The 21,640-nt window shown below is 44.9% G+C and overlaps 1 protein-coding gene and 1 pseudogene across 3 annotated transcripts in view; one reads left to right on the top strand and one right to left on the bottom strand.

Moving 5' to 3' along the window:
• Window positions 1-10,957, top strand: part of LOC139373452 (collagen alpha-2(XI) chain-like) — a 49,628-nt gene extending 38,671 nt beyond the window's left edge. For 2 of the 3 annotated variants that reach the window (XM_071113955.1, XM_071113953.1), the window contains 8 exons: window positions 3,429-3,482; window positions 3,738-3,773; window positions 5,782-5,835; window positions 7,535-7,820; window positions 8,101-8,213; window positions 8,322-8,390; window positions 8,674-8,910; window positions 9,319-9,597. In XM_071113955.1, the coding sequence (XP_070970056.1) occupies window positions 3,429-3,482; window positions 3,738-3,773; window positions 5,782-5,835; window positions 7,535-7,820; window positions 8,101-8,213; window positions 8,322-8,390; window positions 8,674-8,910; window positions 9,319-9,465 (996 nt within the window). In that variant the 3' untranslated portion in view covers window positions 9,466-9,597. Of the gene's footprint in view, window positions 1-3,428; window positions 3,483-3,737; window positions 3,774-5,781; window positions 5,836-7,534; window positions 7,821-8,100; window positions 8,214-8,321; window positions 8,391-8,673; window positions 8,911-9,318 lie in introns of all 3 variants that reach the window. The other variant, XM_071113954.1, reaches the window with a different exon arrangement.
• Window positions 10,958-12,848: 1,891 nt separating this feature from the next.
• On the bottom strand, window positions 12,849-17,236 carry LOC139372318 ((3R)-3-hydroxyacyl-CoA dehydrogenase-like; annotated as a pseudogene).
• Window positions 17,237-21,640: the final 4,404 nt, after the last annotated feature.

The raw sequence follows: 21,640 nt of genomic DNA, 5'->3' as shown, positions 1-21,640 counted from the left end.
AAGTCGCTTCACTGACATTTTCACCCTCTCCCTGACCGAGTCTGTAATACCCACGTTTCAAGCAGACCAACATAGTCCCTGCGCCCAAGAATGCGAAGGTAACCTGCCTAAATGACTACCGGCCCGTAGCATTCACGACGGTAGCCATGAAGTGCTTTGAAAGGCTGGTTATGGCTCACATCAACACCATCATCCCGGAAACCCTAGACTCCCTCTAATTCGCATACCGCCTCAAGAGATCCACAGATGACGCAATCTCAATCGCACTCCACACTGCCCTTTCCCACCTGGATAAAATGAACACCTATGTGAGAATGCTGCTCATTGACTACAGCTCAACGTTCAACACCATAGTGCCCACAAAGCTCATCACTAAGGTAAGGACCCTGGGACTAAACACCTCCTTGTGTAACTGGATCCTGGACTTCCTGACGGGCCACCCACAAGTGGGGCGGCACACAATTGGGCCAGCGTCGTCCGGATTACAGTTTGGCCGGGGTAGGCTGTCATTGTAAATAAGAATTTGTTCTTAACTGACTTGCCTAGTTAAATAACGGTTAAGTAAAATAAATAAATAAAAATGTGGTAAGGATAGGCAACAACACATCTGCCACGCTGATTCTCAACACGGGGGCCCCTCAGGAGTGCGTGCTCAGTCCCCTCCTGTACTCCCTGTTCACCCACGACTGCGTGGCCAGGCACGACTCCAACACCATTAAGTTTGCTGATGATACAACAGTGGTAGGCCTGATCACCGACAATGATGAGACAGCCTATAGGGAGGAGGTCAGAGACTGCCAGGACAACAACCTCTCCCTCAATGTGAGCAAGACAAAGGAGATGATCTGGGACTACAGGAAAAGGAGGGCCGAACAGGCCCCCATTAACATTGACAGAGCTGAGGTGGAGCGGGTCAAATGTTTAAAGTTCCTTGGTGTCCACATCATCAACAAACTATCATGGTCCAAACACACCAAGACAGTCGTGAAGAGGGCACGACAACACCTATTCCCCCTCAGGAGACTGAATATTTGACATGGGTCCTCAGACCCTCAAAAAGTTCTACAGCTGCACCATCGAGAGCAACCTGACCGGTTGCATCACCGCCTGGTGTGGCAACTGCTCGGCATCCGACTGTAATGCGCTACAGGGGGTATTGCGTATGGCCTAGTACATCACTGGGGCCAAGCCTCCTGCCATCCAGGACCTACAGTGCCTTGCGAAAGTATTCGGCCCCCTTGAACTATGCAACCTTTTGCCACATTTCAGGCTTCAAACATAAAGATATAAAACTGTATTTTTTTGTGAAGAATCAACAACAAGTGGGACACAATCATGAAGTGGAACGACATTTATTGGATATTTCAAACTTTTTTAACAAATCAAAAACTGAAAAATTGGGCGTGAAAAATTATTCAGCCCCCTTAAGTTAATACTTTGTAGCGCCACCTTTTGCTGCGATTACAGCTGTAAGTCGCTTGGGGTATGTCTCTATCAGTTTTGCACATCGAGAGACTGAAAATTTTTCCCATTCCTCCTTGCAAAACAGCTCGAGCTCAGTGAGGTTGGATGGAGAGCATTTGTGAACAGCAGTTTTCAGTTCTTTCCACAGATTCTCGATTGGATTCAGGTCTGGACTTTGACTTGGCCATTCTAACACCTGGATATGTTTATTTTTGAACCATTCCATTGTAGATTTTGCTTTATGTTTTGGATCATTGTCTTGTTGGAAGACAAATCTCCGTCCCAGTCTCAGGGCTTTTGCAGACTCCATCAGGTTTTCTTCCAGAATGGTCCTGTATTTGGTTCCATCCATCTTCCCATCAATTTTAACCATCTTCCCTGTCCCTGCTGAAGAAAAGCAGGCCCAAACCATGATGCTGCCACCACCATGTTTGACAGTGGGTATGGTGTGTTCAGGGTGATGAGCTGTGTTGCTTTTATGCCAAACATAACGTTTTGCATTGTTGCCAAAAAGTTCAATTTTGGTTTCATCTGACCAGAGCACCTTCTTCCACATGTTTGGTGTGTCTCCCAGGTGGCTTGTGGCAAACTTTAAACAACACTTTTTATGGATATCTTTAAGAAATGGCTTTCTTCTTGCCACTCTTCCATAAAGGCCAGATTTGTGCAATATACGACTGATTGTTGTCCTATGGACAGAGTCTCCCACCTCAGCTGTAGATCTCTGCAGTTCATCCAGAGTGATCATGGGCCTCTTGGCTGCATCTCTGATCAGTCTTCTCCTTGTATGAGCTGAAAGTTTAGAGGGACGGCCAGGTCTTGGTAGATTTGCAGTGGTCTGATACTCCTTCCATTTCAATATTATCGCTTGCACAGTGCTCCTTGGGATGTTTAAAGCTTGGGAAATCTTTTTGTATCCAAATCCGGCTTTAAACTTCTTCACAACAGTATCTCGGACCTGCCTGGTGTGTTCCTTGTTCTTCATGATGCTCTCTGCGCTTTTAACGGACCTCTGAGACTATCACAGTGCAGGTGCATTTATACGTAGACTTGATTACACACAGGTGGATTGTATTTATCATCATTAGTCATTTAGGTCAACATTGGATCATTCAGAGATCCTCACTGAACTTCTGGAGAGAGTTTGCTGCACTGAAAGTAAAGGGGCTGAATAATTTTGCACGCCCAATTTTCAGTTTTTGATTTGTTAAAAAAGTTTGAAATATCCAATAAATGTCGTTCCACTTCATGATTGTGTCCCACTTGTTGTTGATTCTTCACAAAAAAATACAGTTTTATATCTTTATGTTTGAAGCCTGAAATATGGCAAAAGGTCACAAAGTTCAAGGGGGCCGAATACTTTCGCAAGGCACTGTATATACCAGGCGGTGTCAGAAGAAGGATAAAAAAATATCAAAGGCTCCAGTCACCCAAGTCATGGACTGTTCTCTCTGCTACCGCACGGCATGCGGTACCAGAGCACCAAGTCTAGGTCCAAAATGCTCCTTAACAGCTTCTACCCCCAAGCCATAAGACTGCTGAACAATGAATCAAATGGCCACCGGGACTATTTACATTGACCCCCACCCCACTTTGTTTTTACACTGCTGCTACTCGCTGTTATTATCAATACATAGTCACTACCCCTAGCCTACATGTACAAATTACCTCGACTAACCAGTACCGTCCCACATTTACGGTACCGGTACCCCCTGCATATAGCCTCCTTATTGTTATGTAATTATATTATGTTACTTGTTTTATTTTACTTTTAGTTTATTTAGTCAATACTTTCTTAACTATATTTCTTGATCTGCATTGTTGGTTAAGGGCTTGTAAGTAAGCATTTCACGGTAAGGTTCGGCTCAATTGCCAAACAAAATTAGATTTGATTTGTATTCTATGCCACCCTTCAACAACAGTTTAATGCTGATGAATTTGTTGTGTGTTGACTGTGTTTTTAGGGTGTTTCTGGAGGCACTGGGCCCATCGGTCCTGGTGGCCCTGCTGGTATGCCCGTGAGTACTGGTTCTACATCCTGGTTCTTTCATCAGTATATCATGTAACATCCTCTATCAACACTGTGGTATTCTCAAAACAGAACCTGTAACATAGAAAGATGTCAGCATTTATGTATCCATGCCTTTTATACTTTACATAACTCTGTTATGTCACTAGTAGTTACATTCTCCTTTTTTCAATGCTTTTATAACAATGGTAATACTTATCTTCTATTGAATGATAATCATTCATTTCCTGTTCCTCTTCCACAGGGTCCCGAAGGTGTGAAGGGAGCTAAGGGTGCTACAGTGAGTAGAACCCCTTCCTCAAACACTCTTTGTAGTGTACTATCTGCTTCAATAGTATAATGCGTATTGAGTCCCATGTGCAGCATATTGAGTCCCGTGTGCAGCGTATTGAGTCCCGTGTGCCGCGTATTGAGTCCCATGTGCAGCGTATTGAGTCCGGTGTGCAGCGTATTGAGTCCCATGTGCAGCGTATTGAGTCCCATGTGCAGCGTATTGAGTCCCATGTGCAGCGTATTGAGTCCCATGTGCCGCGTATTGAGTCCCGTGTGCAGCGTATTGAGTCCCGTGTGCCCTGTATTGAGTCTCGTGTGCCGCGTATTGAGTCCCTTGTGCTGTGTATTGAGTCCCGTGTGCAGTGAATTGATTCCCGTGTGCCGTGTATTGAGTCCCGTGTGCCGTGTATGGAGTGCCGTGCATGGAGTCCCATGTGCCGTGTATGGAGTCCCATGTGCCATGTATTGAGTCCCATGTGCCGTGTATTGAGTCCCGTGTGCAGTGTATTGAGTTCCGTGTGCAGTGTATTGAGTCCCGTGTGCAGTGTATTGAGTCCCGTGTGCCGTGTATGGAGTCCCGTGTGCAGTGTATTGAGTTCCGTGTGCCGTGTATGGAGTCCCGTGTGCAGTGTATTGAGTTCCGTGTGCAGTGTATTGAGTCCCATGTGCCGTGTATTGAGTCCCGTGTGCCGTGTATTGAGTCCCGTGTGCAGTGTATTGAGTCCCGTGTGCCGTGTATGGAGTCCCATGTGCAGTGTATTGAGTCCCGTGTGCCGTGTATTGAGTCCCGTGTGTGGAGTATTGAGTCCCGTGTGTGGAGTATTGAGTCCCATGTGCCGTGTATTGAGTCCCGTGTGCCGTGTATGGAGTCCCATGTGCAGTGTATTGAGTCCCGTGTGCAGTGTATTGAGTCCCGTGTGCCGTGTATGAAGTCCCGTGTGCAGTGTATTGAGTTCCGTGTGCCGTGTATTGAGTCCCGTGTGCCGTGTATGGAGTCCCGTGTGCAGTGTATTGAGTTCCGTGTGCAGTGTATTGAGTCCCGTGTGCAGTGTATTGAGTCCCGTGTGCCGTGTATGGAGTCCCGTGTGCCGTGTATGGAGTCCCGTGTGCCGTGTATGGAGTCCCGTGTGCCGTGTATGGAGTCCCGTGTGCGGTGTATTGAGTCCCGTGTGCGGTGTATTGAGTCCCGTGTGCGGTGTATTGAGTCCCGTGTGCGGTGTATTGAGTCCCGTGTGCGGTGTATTGAGTCCCGTGTGCGGTGTATTGAGTCCCGTGTGCGGTGTATTGAGTCCCGTGTGCGGTGTATTGAGTCCCGTGTGCGGTGTATTGAGTCCCGTGTGCGGTGTATTGAGTCCCGTGTGCGGTGTATTGAGTCCCGTGTGCCGCGTATTGAGTCCCGTGTGCCACGTATTGAGTTCCGTGTGCAGCGTATTGAGTCCCGTGTGCAGTGTATTGAGTACTGTGTGCGGTGTATTGAGTCCCGTGTGCCGCGTATTGAGTCCCGTGTGCCACGTATTGAGTTCCGTGTGCGGTGTATTGAGTCCCGTGTGTGGTGTATTGAGTACTGTGTGCGGTGTATTGAGTCCCGTGTGCGGTGTATTGAGTCCCGTGTGCGGTGTATTGAGTCCCGTGTGCGGTGTATTGAGTCCCGTGTGCCACGTATTGAGTTCCGTGTGCGGTGTATTGAGTCCCGTGTGTGGTGTATTGAGTACCGTGTGCGGTGTATTGAGTCCCGTGTGCGGTGTATTGAGTCCCGTGTGCCGCGTATTGAGTCCCGTGTGCCACGTATTGAGTTCCGTGTGCAGCGTATTGAGTCCCGTGTGCAGCGTATTGAGTCCCGTGTGCAGCGTATTGAGTCCCGTGTGCAGCGTATTGAGTCCCGTGTGCAGCGTATTGAGTCCCGTGTGCAGCGTATTGAGTTCCGTGTGCAGCGTATTGAGTCCCTTGTGGAGTGTATTGAGTCCCGTGTGCGGTGTATTGTTTAATCTCTAATGCCTCCTGTTTCTGTGTTCCAGGGAGGAGCTGGTCCCAAGGGAGAGAAGGGTGTCTCAGGACCCCCCGGACCTCCAGTGAGTACCCATCCTTTGCCTAATCGGTTTATTCCATGAAACCAATTAAATACTTGGATTTTACACCCATTTTTCAGTTTCGTCGAGTCTAGATCTATGTGCAGTTGCTTACATCATTTTAGAGCATAACATCTATCTGCAGTATCTACATCTATCTGCAGTATCTACATCTATCTACATCTATCTGCATTCGGAAAGTATTCAGACCCCTTGACTTTTTCCACATTTTGTTACGTTACAACCTTATTCTAAAATGTATTAAATTGTTTTTTTTCCCCTCATCAATTTACACACAATACACCATAATGACAAAATAAAAGAAAATATATCACATTTATTTTGTTGAAGAACCTTTGGCAGCTATTACAGCCTCGAGTATTCTTGGGTATGATGCTACAAGCTTGGCACACCAGTATTTGGGGAGTTTCACCCATTCTTCTCCGCAGATCCTCTCAAGCTCTGTTAGGTTGGATGGGGAGTGTTGCTGCACAGCTGTCTCTCCAGAGATCTTTGATCGGGTTCTGGCTCTGGCTGGGCCACTCAAGGATATTCAGAGACTTGTCCCCAAGTCAGTCCTGCATTGTCTTGGCTGTGTGTTTAGGTTTGTTGTCCTGTTGGAAGGTGAACCTTCACCCCAGTCTGAGGCCCTGAGCGCTCTGGAACAGGTTTTTATCAAGGATCTCTCTGTGCTTTGCTCCATTCATCTTTCCCTCAATCCTGACTGGTCTTCCAGGTCCTGCCACTGAAAAACATCCCCACAGTATGATGCTGCCACCACCATGCTTCACCGTAGGGATAGTGCCAGGTTTCCTCCAGACATGACGCTTGGCATTCAGGCCAAAGAGTTCAATCTTGGTTTCATCCGACCAGAGAATCTTGTTTCTCATGGTCTGAGAGTCCTTTAAGTGCCTTTTGGCAAACTCAAAGCAGGTTGTCGTGTGCGTTTTACTGAGGAGTGACTTCCGTCTGGCCATTCTACCATAAAGGCCTGATTGGTTGAGTGCTGCAGAGATGGTTGTCCTTCTGGAAGGTTCTCCCATCTCTACAGAGGAACTCTGGAGCTCTGTCAGATTGACCATCGGGTTCTTGATCACCTCCCTGATGAAGGCCCTTCTCCCCCGATTGCTCAGTTTGGCCGGGCTGCCAGTTCTGGGAAGAGTCTTGGTGGTTCAAAACCTCTTCAAATTAAGAATGATGGAGGCCACTGTGTTCTTGGGGAGCTTCAATGCTGCAGAAATGTTTTGGTACCCTTCCCCAGATCTGTGCCTCGACACAATCCTGTGTTGGAGCTCTACGGACAATTCTTTCGACCTCATGGCTTGGTATATGCTCTGACATGCACCTGAGCTCAATGTTGAGTCTCATAGCAAAGGGCCTGAATACTTATGCAAATAAGGTATTTCTGTTTTTTTTTTGTACATTTACAAACATTTCTACAAACCTGTTTTTGCTTTGTTAATGTGGGTTATTGTGTGTAGATTGATGGGTGGGGGGGAATGATTTAAGCCATTTTAGAACAAGGCTGTAACGCAACAAAATGTGGAAAAAGTCAAGGGATCTGAATACTTTCTGAATGCACTGTACGTGTATTCAAAGTTTTCAGTTCAAACATAAATAAGTTCATTGTTTCATAAACCTATAAATCTCATTAATCATTATCAACCAATAATAATCTTTCTCTGTGATCCTCCTCCATCAGGGTCCTCCAGGCGAAGTCATCCAGCCAATGCCCATCCAAATCTCCAAGAAGTCCAAGCGCTCCATCGACGCCAGCCGGATGCTGTCTGAGACAGACACAGAGTCGGCTGCAGCCGACGCCACCGGCACAGAGTTCCTGACAGGCAGTGAGGGCATGGAGGAGATCTTTGGCTCACTGAACTCGCTGAGACAGGAGATTGAGACCATGCGCTTCCCTCTGGGCACCAAGGACAGCCCCGCACGCACCTGCCAGGACCTCAAACTCAGCCAGCCAGAGCTCAAGGACGGTACGACGCTTTCAGGCGTAAAACTATTCACAAAAAAATGTGTCAATTCTGACTTTATACAGGGATTTTTTTTAGAGACAGAGGAACTCTTACAAAGACATTTGAGGTTCACTTTTAACTAAAGTCTACGGGCCCGGGCTGGGTTTCTACTAAGCTAATATACACAATTGTTTTAAAAATCTATCTGCAATATTAAAGCTCATCACCCCCTAAAAAAAAAAAAAGCATTTGAATTTCTTGGTGTTTAAATCGTGCCTTATCTCTCTGCTCCCCCCTGTAGGAGAGTACTGGATCGACCCCAACCAGGGTTGCTCTCGCGACTCTCTCAAGGTGTTCTGCAACTTCACCGCTGGTGGGGAGACGTGTCTGTACCCCAGCAAGAGCGTGGACACGGTGAGAAGAGAGACTGAGCTCATCAGTCAATCATGTACACACTAACTCTACCCTGAAGGAGCTGTGTTTAAACATCTACACATCTCATTGTCTCTATTTCTCTCCTAGGTTAAGCTCAACTCTTGGACCACGGAGAAACCGGGCTCCTGGTACAGTGAGTTTGCAACTGGCAGCAAGGTTAGTATGGGTTCATCACACCACCGTGCAGAATCCCAGGGGGACATTCATTATGGTCCATATGTGTGTAATGTTTGACCTGGTTATCAACAAATGCGTGAAGATAAAGGTCAATCAGAAAAATGATCAATGCATTATCATAACGTTCCGTCGATAAGGAAAGTGTTTATTATGTCAGGTGGACATATCCAACTCTCTGCTTATAATAGAGTTCACCTCTACCAGCTTCGTCAGAGTTTATATCTCATGGGATATCTTCCCCCCCCCCCCCCCCCCCCCCCAGCTTTCGTACGTGGACTCTAATGGCGAGCCGATCGGCGTGGTCCAGTTGGGCTTCCTGCGGTTGCTGAGTGTCCAGGCCCGCCAGAATTTCACCTATCACTGCCACCGCTCTGTGGCCTGGGCCGACCGCACTGCCAATAACGGCCACAAGAGGGCACTGCACTTCCAGGGCGCCAACGATGAGGACCTCAGCTACGAGACCAGCCCATACATCAAGGCCCTGGTCGACGGCTGCTCTGTGAGTCTTATTGAATTGGTTTATTTAAACAGCGTGGTTCACTCAGTAACAATTGGCAGTGTTTTTCAGGGAGTCATGGGAACCAAAAGTAATCTCTCTAGCTTACTCACCTCTCTAAGAAACCTGAGATTTTATAGGGTGTCTGGGGGTATACCCCCCCTTATTTTATTTTTTTAAAGGAACATTTGTCAGAATTCTCTAAATGTTGCTCTATTTTCAATCTGATGTAGGCTAATTTAATATTTTTCATCAGCAGTCAATAAGAACAAATGCCCATACAAAAAGTATTACAATGGAACTATATTTTTTCCATTACACACAATAAAAGTGAAGTATCAAATCCTAGGCAGATACCCTTGCCTCAGATGTAGTGATCTCACCCGTCTCTCTGTTTCTGTCTGTCTGCAGTATCGTAAGGGCTTCGACAGGACAGTGGTGGAGGTGAACACGCCCCAGGTGGAGCAGCTTCCTCTGCGGGACCTCAAGATCACAGACTTTGGGGAGAGCAACCAGAAATTTGGCTTTGAAGTGGGACCTGTCTGTTTCATGGGCTAACACACCGTATAGAGAAATGAGAAACACAAACACATATAGAATATACACTTACAATGATGCACACGCACACACACTCTGTCATACACACACACTCTGTCACATACACACTCATGCACTTAACACAAACATTGACACAATTGCATAGACATGGCAATATACAGTACATGCCCAGTAATTTGTCAGGATATCAAGCACACACACACACACATACACACACACACACATATATACACACACATACACACACACACACATATACACACACACACACACACACACACACACACACACACACACACACACACACACACACACACACACACAGTTGTGAAACGGACATGCACTCACTCAAGTGTATGCCCAGGGGAAAACATCTCCCAAATAGAAATGGACGACAAGAGAAAAGTAGAACGCAAACATTCTCGCGAAGAGGAGACCAAAGATCGATTGCAAGAATGAGAGATGGCGTTCAGACCGTCAACAGAATAAAACAGTGTTCTTTTCCAACGAACAGCTGGGTCAAAGACCCGTCTCCTCCTTCCGTACACGCCAGAGCCCCCTGTCGCGGACCCCCCCTCTCACTCCTCTCTCCTTCCCGCTGTCTCTCTACCGAGTTGTCTCAGCCACTCTACCTCTCTGCTTCGCCCTCACCACACACTTGTACCTCTCCTGCATCCAAGCCCCACCCCATCCTACGCCTCATTTTCCGCCTCGCCGCATTAACGGGACACCAACGAAGGAACGGGAGTTCCACGAAGGCCTGACGGTTCAGAGACGACCAGGAAAGTCTACTGTACGTCCATGTTGTCTAGCTAAGTGAATTTTCTCCATCATCTCCACCAGTGAAATTCTATACCAAAGAAACCAACTATACCAGCCTAACATGACAGTTACACTAAATCAGGTCAAATATAATGCAGGCGGATGAGTCGAAACTTTACGTTGCTTTGTGGAGATGGAGTGGAAGCAGATCTGTGACATCTCTAGCTTTACCGCGGCTCTAACCTTAAGGTGTGACTATGAGCAGCCCTTTACTCAATACTGTAGTAATATAGTCCTAACAGCAACGTACTGTCTCTGAGCTGCATGGCTGTTTATTTTGGGGCCAATAATGTTGCATGCAATGGGACGGAAGGGTGTCTATGCCTTCTCCAAGGCCCAATGAATCAAAAGCCATGAACCTTGTAAATTGTACTGAACGTGACGTGTGGAACATTTATTTGTAATCAATGTTACAACTGTCACAGACAGTCCAGAACTGTAGTTCCTAGACAAGCGAATGGGCCAGAATGCCATCAAACCAGTCTAGTACTTACAGGTCTGGAATTTCATTGCTGTTTCATGTAAAACACAGGGTTACATTACAGGATTTGTGACATTCCGTCTCTTTTCAAGCAGGGAAGGTATCAGGGTTAAATATGTATATGAGCTGAATAGATGACGACCAAACGTTCTCTCTTACAGCGGTGAATAAATGCTTGCTTTCAAAAAACTGTGGCACGGTGCTAATTATACCAAAGCGTTAATATATTCAGCGTGAATAATTCAAGTTTTTTCTCCATCACAGCCGCACGATGTCGTCACCAGTTCTCCTACTGGAAATGTGCAATCGAATCCATTTGTACAGACATAGTGATATTCTATTGTATTTATTGAAAACAAAACAGGGTGCTTCAAACAACGACAAAACCAAATATGACAGTCGAATGTGGTATTTCATTTTGTATTTATTTCCTGTAGTTCTCACTTGGCAGTCTTAAAACAATTAAATACATATTAAACTAACAATAAACCGAGTTATCTGTACACCCCCCCCCCCCCCCTTTGGTCTATGAATGTCAACAGTTCTGGTGGGGGTGGGGGGGAGAACATATGTGGCCATATCTCATTGTAGCCATTTAGCATTCATCGACTGTACTGTGCTGTTATGATTGCTTCTACTGTATTGATTAAATGGTGACTCTCCATTGCGGTTTGCCACTGCTTGGCTGAGCTGTGCTGCAGGAGTATGGCGAGGGCGACAGACACCAGGATTCTACGGTTGTGAGAATACAGCGGGCAGGGGACAGCTAGCGGGAGGGATGGAAGATTCTAGCAACCACGTGGGCAAATATTACAAAGATTTTGTTTCGAAGTGATGTAATGTGGCTATGGGGTTGTATATCATTATGGGTATTTTGGTTTGTGTGTTTTGGTTCGTTTTTCTTTTGACATTGCAGAGAAGGGGGGGGATTGACAAACTAAAACCTGAGGTGATTCGCGAGAGAAAATTACATCGATAGTTTTTTGTTGTTGTTAAAGACAAACAAATATTTCAACAAAATATGGTGCTGAAAAGACAAAAAGTATTATTTTATAATGTAAGTAATTTTAAATGTTTTGTTTCTGTAATATATCATCTTTTTAAAAATAGCTTCTTGACTCCCTTGTGTTTTTTTCCTTGTCCCTCTGTTTCATCCTCTCTCAACTGGCTGGTGTTGCATGTTACCCAGAGCTACACAATAGCTAGTCATTATTTTATTTCTCTCTTCATTCTGCATACAGCAGCTCAGACAGCTGAATATAACCACATCATTCACAATCTCCAGTGAACTGACCACCAGAATCAGTCAGATCCCAACCTTATTTCCACTATATCACCTCACCTCACCCCCCCCAAAAAAAAATCACTTCTAGTGTTTACACCTGTTTGGTTCTGATCTATGGCTGGCACCCTCTCTTTTCCCCTCTACTGTCCAGTGCTCAGTGTTGTTTTCCTTCTCTGTTTTCTGTTAGTTTTTGTTTTGCTTTAGTTTCACTGTTTCATTGTTCTTGGCTTGTTGTTTTCTGTTCAACGTCTCCAATTAAACCACATGCCAACGCATTTTCTCTGTGTGCACACTGTATTTGTGTGTCTTTGTACGTGTGGCGTCGGTCTTTCCTGTTTTCAAACATCTAAATCCAACCGTGTTAGTAATGACTGTTATAAGTTTTAAAATTATAGTAACCGCACATAAATGTAGAGGGTTAAGAGATGTAACTCGGTTAAATTGGGAAAGCACTCAACTCTGTCTCGAACTCTCGCCACAAAAGTTACACAGGTTTTAATTTATTGCACAATCACATTTACACTAAGATATTGACTAGATTTACAAAACAAGATTGATCCCCAATCGGTTGTATTATCACACGCGAAGGCACAGTGTGAACGTTGAATACATATACAATTACTGGACCTAGATGGGATCTTCATGAGGATGACGGAAAGTTGTCTCAGCCAATGAAAAGGCCTCTGAAGATGAGAAGAAGGAAAAAAAAATGTGTTAACAGGACAGCGGTGGGTAACTTAAAAGGCATTTCCTGTTAAACATGAACCATTAATGTATTGCAGGTGGGTCCATTACCTGCTACTTCAACACTGGTTCCAGTGATTTAGCCAGAGTCCTCTACTGGGAATGTGTGTTAGGATCTATCAGCTTCCTCTCTACACAGAGAGGGAGAAGGGTTAGGTTTTACAGCTTGACTATAGAAAGGTACAGAGTTCGGCATTTGTGGTGTGATCTATAGCATAGAGGGTATACGGTATTCCTACCTGCAGGCTCTCCCATCCTCCCCAGGGGCACCATGGACGTAAGCTGCAGACAAAACAAAACACAGCAAGTTAAATACACACTTCTATACAACAACAAAACAGTTCAGGGGGTTACTTTCTATATCTGATATAAAAAGGAGAACTCAGTCATAGCTGACTGATTCATTTCTCAGGCACTTTATCAGTCATGGGTGTGGTTATGGGTGTGGTAAACAGTTACACCGGCTCCCAAATCTGGAGAAAGAGAGACGTTATAGATCATATCCACCCTGGACCCGGTTCCCCAAACACATCCCATACTTCTATCCACCCTGGACCCGGTTCCCCAAACACATCCCATACTTCTATCCACCCTGGACCCGGTTCCCCAAACACATCCCATACTTCTATCCACCCTGGGCCCGGTTCCCCAAACACATCCCATACTTCTATCCACCCTGGGCCCGTTTCCCCAAACACATCCCATACTTCAATCCACCCTGGACCCTGTTCCCCAAACACATCCCAAACTTCAATCCACCCTGGACCCGTTTCTCCAAACACATCCCATACTTCTATCCACCCTGGACCCGTTTCTCCAAACACATCCCATACTTCAATCCACCCTGGACCCTGTTCCCCAAACACATCCCAAACTTCAATCCACCCTGGACCCGTCTCCCCAAACACATCCCATACTTCTATCCACCCTGGACCCGGTTCCCCAAACACATCCCATACTTCTATCCACCCTGGACCCGGTTCCCCAAACACATCCCATACTTCTATCCACCCTGGACCCGGTTCCCCAAACACATCCCATACTTCAAGCCACCCTGGACCCGGTTCCCAAAACACACCTTAAAGACTAAGTTCATTAGAACCCTCATAGGAGCATCGTTAAATCTCCGAGCTGTTTCCCAAAACAATCGTCACTGAAGTTGCCCTCTAAAACACTTGTTATCTACCGACTGCCTCAGACCACTCATAGAACAGACAGGCTGTTGGATGCTTTCTTTGCCCCCCTCTGAGTCACTTTTAACACAGAGGATCTCCGCTAAACACACAATCAAGCGGTTTATTTTGTCTCTCTGTGACCGCCAACAACTTCAGGACGGAGTGCTACACAGGCCTATATATTTTAATCAATTGAGTTCTATATTGCTAATTGTAGGCTCCGCTGTCTATAATTTCATGATGGTTACAACATGTGCGCAATGATGTGCCAAATCTGTGATTAAGTTATTATAGTGTAAGCATTACAATAAGCCACCTCAATATTTGCAGCCATATAGGTGATAATATATCTCTAGGAGCTGATCCATCGTCAGTATTGTGGACTAATTCTAAGGTTAAGGTAAGATTTGAATGGAGAAAGCTGATCCGAGAGCAGCGCTGCCTTTCTTCCATCCTATCAGATGGACACATGCTCCAACAAAGTACTTAGCAAACTTTATTTCTGCCTGGTGTTTCATCGCTATCGGGAAACCGGGCTCTGCTCACTCCAGAGTGTTTATAGCCTATTTAGCTTCTCTCTGTGGGTGAATGGGTCAATTTTGGGGTGTTGAAATCAAATGCAGGGTTGTGTTCAGTAGGGACAACACAGAAGAAAACTGCCCAAAAAGGGTAAGTAGCATCTCAAATTAATATGAAATGCACATTTTTGTTTCTGTTTCAAAACATTTTGTTACGGTTTGCCCTAATGAACACAACCAAGGTGTGCCTCACCTGCTCAGCTAGTTGGCTGCAGTTCTGGTCCTCCACAACTGCTTTGGAAGCCTGTATAGAACAGGCGAGTAGTTCACCTGTTCAATATTGCCCACCTGGTAACAGGCAGAAACACAAAGAGAAAATTAAAGAATGGCAGGAATGAATGTAAGTCTGTTGAAAACTAATGGCGTATGACTGAAGGGCCAATAGTTAAAATGTCAGACTTACCCACAATGCTGCCCACAGCAATGATGGAGCGTTTAGGAGCTCCACTGGCAACCAGAGCCTTTCCAACAGCCTTAGTCAGGAGAAATGTAGCCTGGGAGATAGGGGGAAAGATAGAAGGATTTGTAGAATACGAGGGTAAGAAACACTATTTTAACTCTCCGATTTCGGGTCTATCAACATAAGTGTCACTGAACCTAAAGAGAGTATTTCTGTCTATAATAAATACCATTTGTGAGGAAAAACTCATTCTGATTGGCTGGGCCTGGCTCCCCAGTGGGTGTGCCTATGCCCTCCCAGGCCCATCCATGGCCGCACCCCTGCCCAGTCAGTCATGTGAAATCCATAGATTAGGGCCTAATTTATTTCAACTGACTGATTTCCTTCTATGAAATGGAACTCTTTGAAATGATTGCATGTTGTGTTTATATTTTTGTTCGGCATCAATAGATTCTGGTCAGGACAATAAGAACAAAGGGTCATACCTTTAGATGACTTGGGTAACCTTGTCAAAGTCCTCGTCCTCCATTTTCAGGGAGAAATCATCCCGAGTGACACCTGCAGCGTTCACACATACTGAGGGAGGCTGAAAGTACCGACACTGCATTCAGATTCCTTATGGCATTCAGTGACTCACTCACACAAAATGCCTCTTCCGATTCAGGCAATTTCTAACTTCTCGATCGTGTTGCTAAAGAACTGAGTGAAGTGCTTCAGGTCAAGTATCCAAAAACGTTACATGACTGACTCATTGTCCCAGTAGGAGACGCCAGCATAGGGTTTAGGATAAGGACTCTAAATTAGTACACCCACTGAATTAGTCTGTGTGTCTGCACATACGTTGATCACATGTATTCTTGTGAGTAGCTTCTCTACACTCTCCCTTGATTGAAACATCCACAGCAGTAGTGATGTGGTCCTGCCCTTTGTGGCCATGGTTCAGGATGCCCAGGGCTGATTGGCTGACTCCTCTCTGATGTCTGCGACCACCACTGTGGCACCCTCAGAGGTTAATTGCTGGCATATGGCTTAGCCAATCCCACTGCCCCCTCCTGGAGACAATGAGTAGTGCAAACATGTAGGAGGCAATCTGCTGCAGCTCACTGCAGGCAAAGAGGGCTCTATGCAACGAACTTGGAAAATCTGTAAATTAGGTCTATAACAACGGGACTGATGCATTCTTTCTAGCTTGCTTCATGTCACCTGAGTGAAGGTTCTTGTAGGGTAAAATTGTTGTCTTCACCTTTGACCCAATGAGAGGGACACAGCTGTCTCATCTGGCAAAGGTGAAGACAACTGCATTTCTTGTCCAATGAAAATTGCCTACTATAAAGAAAACGAGTGTGTATGTTAAAGTTAACTTAAACGGGATATTGTCATTAAGGTTTCATTAGCCGTCTAAATCTGTTTGCTATGTTGCTCTTGAATTACCACGTGACAAAAAACATTTTCAAAGCAAACATGTTCACGAATGTCTGCAAGACGATACACTGTAACAGTGATGTCGCATAGTTGAAACAATGTTATAATGTTGCAATGTTACAAAGAACGTTCGCTACATTCTTGCACTGCAGCGAAATAAAACGATCGATGCCCAACAACTAACGTTAGCCCAAGGTTTAGCTACAACAACCACAAGATAGTGCGCCTAGATAAGCACATCTACCCTACAGAGAACTGCAGTTATATTTACCTACTTTACATAAGTATTAAGTTGCATATAAAGGCCGACGAGGCGTGAAAGACGACACTATCCCGTGATAACTGTCAACCTTGATATGAGCCGTGTTGTGGCCGGCATGAAGATAGAGTCGTTCTCTCTTGATCCAGGAGAGGGAGCCACAGGACAGGTTTTTGTTCGCGATCGTTTCTGTGACTCCTCTTCTTCTTCTGTTGGTTTTATGGTGAACTACAACCGAAAAAGGTCTATTTTTTCCGCCACCAACTGGATGGGTTGAAAAACAAGGTAAAAAGAAAACCCATTAATCCACCCAAATAAAAATAGTCCACTGACAAATGCAAACCAAATCTCCATATCTCCCTTCTCAAGCTCTAGGGCCTCGGAGGGTGGTACTGCTTGTGACAATACTCCATGCAACTCCTCCACCGAGAAATCTTTCAGTCCCAGGAACCGCTCTGCCACATCCACAATGATATATACATTTTCCTGGACATCCTCTCCACCATGGCAGTTTCAATAATCACCTTCTTAACCTTTAAAATACCTTGGTCCTGCTGGTGAAAGGAAACCCCTGCAGCCTGCAGTGAAGGCCTATCCACAACCATATTACTCTTCAAGTGCACCATTCAAACCCTCAACCCTTTTAACAGCTGCTGCATATGAAATGCTCTGGACAGCACCGACTTTGGCCACCTCGTTCTCTTTCACCACCTCATTCTCTTTCACCACCTCATTCTCTTTCACCACCTCATTCTCTTTCACCCTTGTTGGGCATTCTAAAGACGTGGCTTCATGGTTCCCACCACAATTGCAACATGTCACATTTTCATCCCTTTTAAAACACATGACATGATCTTTTCCACAACTTGGACATCTTGTCTTCTCCGTTCTACAAACACTTGAAACATGTCCTAAATATTCACAGTGGTCACACTGCATTGGTCTTGGTATAAATGCTCTGACTCTGTGGTTTAAATATCCTAACTGTACTTGAGTGTCAAAAAACACAAGAACAGATACTCTTCACTTTTTAATCCTTCACCACACGATTCATCCGAAGTGCATATATACCTCCTGGAATATCTTTCAACACCGACTTCCCACGAGCCGCCAGCCTAGTGGTTAGAGAGTTGGACTAGGAACCGGAAGGTTGCAAGTTCAAACCCCCGAGCTGACAGGGTACTAATCTGTCGTTCTGCCCCTGAACAGGCAGTTAACCCACTAGGCCGTCATTGAAAATAAGAATTTGTTCTTAACTGACTTGCCTGGTTAAATAAAGGTAAAATTAAAAAAATATATATATTACCCCACTGAGGGGTGCCCTGTACCGAAGAGGCACACACGAAACGTCAAACTTCTCAAATCGGGTGAGATGCAACACACGTTCCTTCGGAAGTACAACAATGACAAACAATCCCGCTTCTCTCGTGATCCTGACAACCTTCACTTTACCCAGCAATCCCTCCACCAGTTTGGATATCTCAAATGGATCCCTTCTGAAAAGAGATTGCAGTCAGAGTGCAGTACAATGCAGTATAACCAGTATGCAGCAAATCCTGCGTCCAATATAACACCGTTCTTTTAGGTCAGAAATGTTGCAGTGTAAATGCAGTTATTCTGCAATTACTGCGTCCAAAATACCACAGGTGACTGCAGTTACTGCACTTTTACTGCAGTTTCAAAACTGCCATCTTATTTTGTAAGGGATTCTTCAAGATTGGTAATCCGATCCTACAAGACACGTTGGGACATTCTCAGTACTGTACACTACTTTGCTCCGTTTTCCATATATATTGTTTTACAATATTCCAATTCTCCTTGATTCTACCGCCATTAGATTCACAATCCACATCAGCTTCCGCCATATTTCCTCTCATCTCTGTGACTCGTCAGCTTGTAGTATGAGTCCTCATATTCTAGTGCTAAACAAGGGAAATTAGTTTCCTCTGATTCGTTCAGCCATTCTTATCGGGAAATGAATGGGGAAAGAATGGGTTTAGGAGAACAAAGGCTTAGGAGTTTTTATACATATAAGTTCTATGAGATAATATCAGTCACTGTTAACGTTACCTTTCATGTGCTTTATGTGCTTGTTTCGATGACATAATGCTTCAAAAACACCAAAAGTGATGTTAGCTGATGAAGATGATCTCATTGAATAAAACATATGGAGTCTCCTAAGCCTGTCTTTACCACAGACCTTATTTATCGGGAGTTTATCCCAACATCTTCCAAAACCCCCATTCATATCCCCTTAGACTTTGGCCAACCAGCCATGGCGGAGTCAGAGCCTACAAAAATACACCATTACTATCGCTCTTTATACTTTAATTGCGGTTCACAGGGATAATGCAGTGATAATGCAAATAACACCATATATTTACGGTAATATGCTCAAATAATATGAAAAAATGTCTCTTAACCAATATCCTCTAACTCCTGTACCCCTTTAAAAGACAGAGTAAGCTACACCTCAACCTCAGCACAATGCTCTGTCATGACCACCTACACGCTCTAATATCCTAAGTAGACTGGGCATGACATTTGAGCAACCTGCTGAGGTCGCGGTGTTGCTTTCTGCCTTTCAGACGGGTACGTAGTGGTACAGGAGTTGGAGGATTGTGAATACATTGAAGACCTCTCTGTCTGATCTGTTCAACCTGGGCAAATATGTGGGGAAATATGGGATATAAAATGCAGAGTGGTTCAATTAAATAACATGTTTAATTACCATTCACTTGTCACTCATAGAAGTGGACTAGGTGAGTGCTGGAGTTGTCAGACGATGCTGTGTGTGTTCCAAGTACATTGGAAATCAAACAAATGAGGGAAAAAAGGGTTTATCTGAAAGTCCTCTAATGAACACCGTTTTCTCCACAGTTCTACACTTCCCTTTACTCCCTACGTTCCAGAGGCTTCTCAGATCTCACGTCAGACCTGGCCGGCTGGCAAATCCTACTTTGTGCTGCTTTATGAAAGTTACTGCCCACATTTACTTCAGCCCATTTACTCAAAACGGAGTCTCCAACATGTTCCCTTATTGAAATTGCCAGAATACACTAAATTATCAAAAGTATGTGGACACCTGCTCATCAAACATATTCCAAAATCATGGGCAGCCTCCACTCTTCTGGGAAGGCTTTCCACTAGAAGTTGGAACATTGCTGCAGGGACTTGCTTCCATTCAGCCACAAGAGCATTAGTGAGGTTGGGCACTAATATTGGGCGATTAGGCCTGGCTCGCAGTCGACGTTCCAATTCATCCCAAAAATATGGGTTGAGGTGGGGTTGAGGTCAGGGCTCTGTGCTGGCCAGTTAAGTTCTTTCACACCGATCTTGAAACCATTTCTGTATGGACCTCTTTTGGTGCATGGGGCCATTGTCATCCTGAAACAGGTCAAGGCCTTCCTCAAACTGTTGCCACAAAGTTGGGAGCACAGAATCGTCTGTCATTGTATGCTGTAGGGTTAAGATTTCCCTTCACTGGAACTAAGGGGCCTGGCCCGAACCATGAAAACAGCCCCAGACCATTATTCCTCCTCCACAAAACTTTACAGTTGGTACTATGCATTGGGGCAGGTAAAGTTCTCCTGGCATCCACCAAACCCAGATTTGTCCGTCAGACTGCCAGATGGTTAAGCGTGATTCATCACTCCATAGAACATTTCCACTGCTCCAGAGTCCAATGGCAGAGAGCTTTACACCACTCGAGCCGATGCTTGGCATTGCACATGGTGATCTTAGGCTTGTGTGCGGCTGCACGACCATGGAAACCCATTTCATGAAGCTCCCGACGAACAGTTAGGAACTCAGTAGTGAGTGTTGCAATCAAGAACAGACGATTTTTACACGCTAAGTGCTTCAGGAGTCGGTGGTCCCGTTCTGGGAGCTTGTGTGGCCTACCACTTTGCGGCTAAGCCGTTGTTGCTCCTAGACGTTCCCACTATACAATAACAGTCGACCAGGACTGCTCTAGCAGGGCATACATTTTACAAACCGACTTGTTGGAAAGGATGGCATCCTATGATGGTGCCACGTTGAAAGTCACTGAGCACTTCAGTACAGGCCATTTCTACTGCCAATGTTTGTCTATGGAGAATGCATGGTTTTAGACACCTGTCAGCAACAGGTGTGGCTGAAGTAGCTGAATCCACTCATTTGGCCATGTAATGTACCTTCACTTGTGTCTTCTGCTCTCAGACATGAGAATAGGCCATCTAGTGATCAATGTCGTCATGGCAAGAACTTCACTGTTGAAAATAATTGTCACTAATTATAGAGTGACAGCCTATCATCCTCCTTTTGAATCATCACAGGGGTCCACTGTAATTGCTCAAAACAGACACAGAGTGAGTGTTAAAGACCTCTCTCTCTCTTTATTTGTAGTCGGACAGTTCAAAGTAGTTTTTTCTTCCAAAATAAACAGAGCGAGAAACAACCACCTCACAATTGTAGGGGGTTGAAAGGACATGACTAAGAACAAAAGCAAAACAAAAAACCCCAGTGGTAGAAACATGCTCCAAAGTTTTGTGACTGTAAACTGTGAACTGTTTTCAACCGTGCCTTTTCTCCTCACAGCTGTACACATTCTTGTTTGAGTAGTTTGTCATTATTACCAATATCCAACTTTCTCAAGTGACTTCAAGTAAATGCAACAACGATTTGGTCTGAGTGCCCACTCAAATAAATAACTGATCACACGTACAAATTCTAAATTCTCAACAACAGAAAAGCTTGATTTCTTAACTAAATCACAAAATCAGTTTAGGACCTCAGAATATCTTGAAGTACGTATACCACCTCTGCTAAACGCACTTTGAGCAAGGAAATGGTCACTACAATCTTCTTCCCAAATCAGATTCAGCTAAATTGAAGACCAAAAAAAAAACATTCAGCTGCCTAAATGTTAAAAGGCCAAGTTGTTAAAATAAAAGTGTGGTTTTGTGCCATAAAACATTGGTACTGCAACGCTATGGGAATCAGACCCGGGGGACACAAGGACAGCCTTT

Source organism: Oncorhynchus clarkii, chromosome 18 (assembly GCF_045791955.1).
Source record: "Oncorhynchus clarkii lewisi isolate Uvic-CL-2024 chromosome 18, UVic_Ocla_1.0, whole genome shotgun sequence".
NCBI classification, from domain to species: Eukaryota; Metazoa; Chordata; class Actinopteri; order Salmoniformes; family Salmonidae; genus Oncorhynchus; species Oncorhynchus clarkii.
The sequence above is the reverse complement of the archived record's forward strand: the minus strand, read 5'-3'. Positions and strand labels throughout refer to the sequence as shown.